At 47.0% G+C, this 2,500-nt stretch overlaps 1 protein-coding gene across 1 annotated transcript in view; it reads left to right on the top strand.

Annotated features, from left to right (window-relative positions):
* The window catches only part of pde2a (phosphodiesterase 2A), a 125,984-nt gene that overhangs the window by 97,421 nt on the left and 26,063 nt on the right, over nucleotides 1–2,500 (top strand). The window contains exon 14 of the mRNA XM_076281787.1: nucleotides 2,295–2,334. Coding sequence (XP_076137902.1) covers nucleotides 2,295–2,334 — 40 coding nt within the window. The remainder of the gene's footprint in view (nucleotides 1–2,294; nucleotides 2,335–2,500) is intronic.

Below are 2,500 nucleotides of genomic sequence, written 5' to 3'. Positions count from 1 at the left end.
CACAAACTGCCTCTCACTACTGAACAACACAAACTATGGACACCCAGAGCATACACTACTCACTACTGAACAACACAAACTATGGAGACCCAGAGCATACACTACTCACTACTGAACAACACAAACTATGGAGACCCAGAGCATACACTACTCACTACTGAACAACACAAACTATGGACACCCAGAGCATACACTACTCACTACTGAACAACACAAACTATGGAGACCCAGAGCATACACTACTCACTACTGAACAACACAAACTATGGACACCCAGAGCATACACTACTCACTACTGAACAACACAAACTATGGACACCCAGAGCATACACTACTCACTACTGAACAACACAAACTATGGACACCCAGAGCATACACTACTCACTACTGAACAACACAAACTATGGACACCCAGAGCATACACTACTCACTACTGAACAACACAAACTATGGAGACCCAGAGCATACACTACTCACTACTGAACAACACAAACTATGGAGACCCAGAGCATACACTACTCACTACTGAACAACACAAACTATGGACACCCAGAGCATACACTACTCACTACTGAACAACACAAACTATGGAGACCCAGAGCATACACTACTCACTACTGAACAACACAAACTATGGAGACCCAGAGCATACACTACTCACTACTGAACAACACAAACTACGGAGACCCAGAGCATACACTACTCACTACTGAACAACACAAACTATGGACACCCAGAGCATACACTACTCACTACTGAACAACACAAACTACGGAGACCCAGAGCATACACTACTCACTACTGAACAACACAAACTATGGACACCCAGAGCATACACTACTCACTACTGAACAACACAAACTATGGACACCCAGAGCATACACTACTCACTACTGAACAACACAAACTATGGACACCCAGAGCATACACTACTCACTACTGAACAACACAAACTATGGACACCCAGAGCATACACTACTCACTACTGAACAACACAAACTATGGAGACCCAGAGCATACACTACTCACTACTGAACAACACAAACTATGGAGACCCAGAGCATACACTACTCACTACTGAACAACACAAACTATGGACACCCAGAGCATACACTACTCACTACTGAACAACACAAACTATGGACACCCAGAGCATACACTACTCACTACTGAACAACACAAACTATGGAGACCCAGAGCATACACTACTCACTACTGAACAACACAAACTATGGAGACCCAGAGCATACACTACTCACTACTGAACAACACAAACTATGGAGACCCAGAGCATACACTACTCACTACTGAACAACACAAACTATGGACACCCAGAGGCAGCGGAATAGGAGATGAGACAGATGAGACAGAGATACACTCTCATATGAGCAGCGCCTCCTGGGTCCTAATGCTGGACACTCTCATATGAGCAGCGCGTGCGTCTCCTGGGTCCTAATGCTGGATACACTCTCATATGAGCAGCGCGTGCGTCTCCTGGGTCCTAATGCTGGACACACTCTCATATGAGCAGCGCGTGCGTCTCCTGGGTCCTAATGCTGGACACACTCTCATATGAGCAGCGCGTGCGTCTCCTGGGTCCTAATGCTGGACACACTCTCATATGAGCAGCGCGTGCTTCTCCTGGGTCCTAATGCTGGGCACTCTCATATGAGCAGCGCGCGCGTCTCCTGGGTCCTAATGCTGGACACTCTCATGAGATGAGCAGCGCATGTGTCTCCTGGGTCCTAATGCTGGACACTCTCATGAGATGAGCAGCTCGTCTCCTGGGTCCTAATGCTGGACACTCTCATGAGATGAGCAGCATGTCTCCTGGGTCCTAATGCTGGACACTCTCATATGAGCAGCGCGTCTCCTGGGTCCTAATGCTGGACACACTCATGAGATGAGCAGTGCGTCTCCTGGGTCCTAATGCTGGACAGCTAAGCGATGTCATTTCCTGTATATAATGATGCTTTGTGCTGTTTACTGCACTTTTGAATCTGAATTTCATCACGAGAGAAAGAGAGTATGAGAGAGAGAGAGAGAGAGAGAGAGAGAGAGAGAGAGAGAGAGAGAGGGGGAGAGAACAGAGATAAAGGAGAGAGAGAGGACACAACCCAAGCTAGATGAGCATCTGCTTCACACATTTTCAGGAACATGTTCACACACACACACACACACACACACACACTTACGCACTCAAACATACCCACAATCTCCCACACACATAGACACACACACACACACACACTTAATATTTAATAGTATGATTGCATTTGTGTTTCTTTCTATAGGCCCTGCTGCAAGTGGCCAAAAACCTCTTCACACACCTTGGTGAGTTATGCTTGGCCCCCCCCCCCACACACACACACACACACACACCACACACACACACACTCTCTGATTCCAACACATACACACGCACGCACACACACACACACACACACACACACACACACACACACACACACACACACACACACACACACACACACACACA

Source organism: Alosa pseudoharengus, unplaced genomic scaffold, assembly GCF_046254945.1.
Source record: "Alosa pseudoharengus isolate Yale_2024_CS ecotype anadromous, Long Island Sound unplaced genomic scaffold, YU_APseudo_1.1 YU_APseudo_1.1_scf_13, whole genome shotgun sequence".
NCBI classification, from domain to species: domain Eukaryota; kingdom Metazoa; phylum Chordata; class Actinopteri; order Clupeiformes; family Clupeidae; genus Alosa; species Alosa pseudoharengus.
Note: the sequence above shows the minus strand (reverse complement) of the source record. Positions and strands in the feature narration are given on the sequence as shown.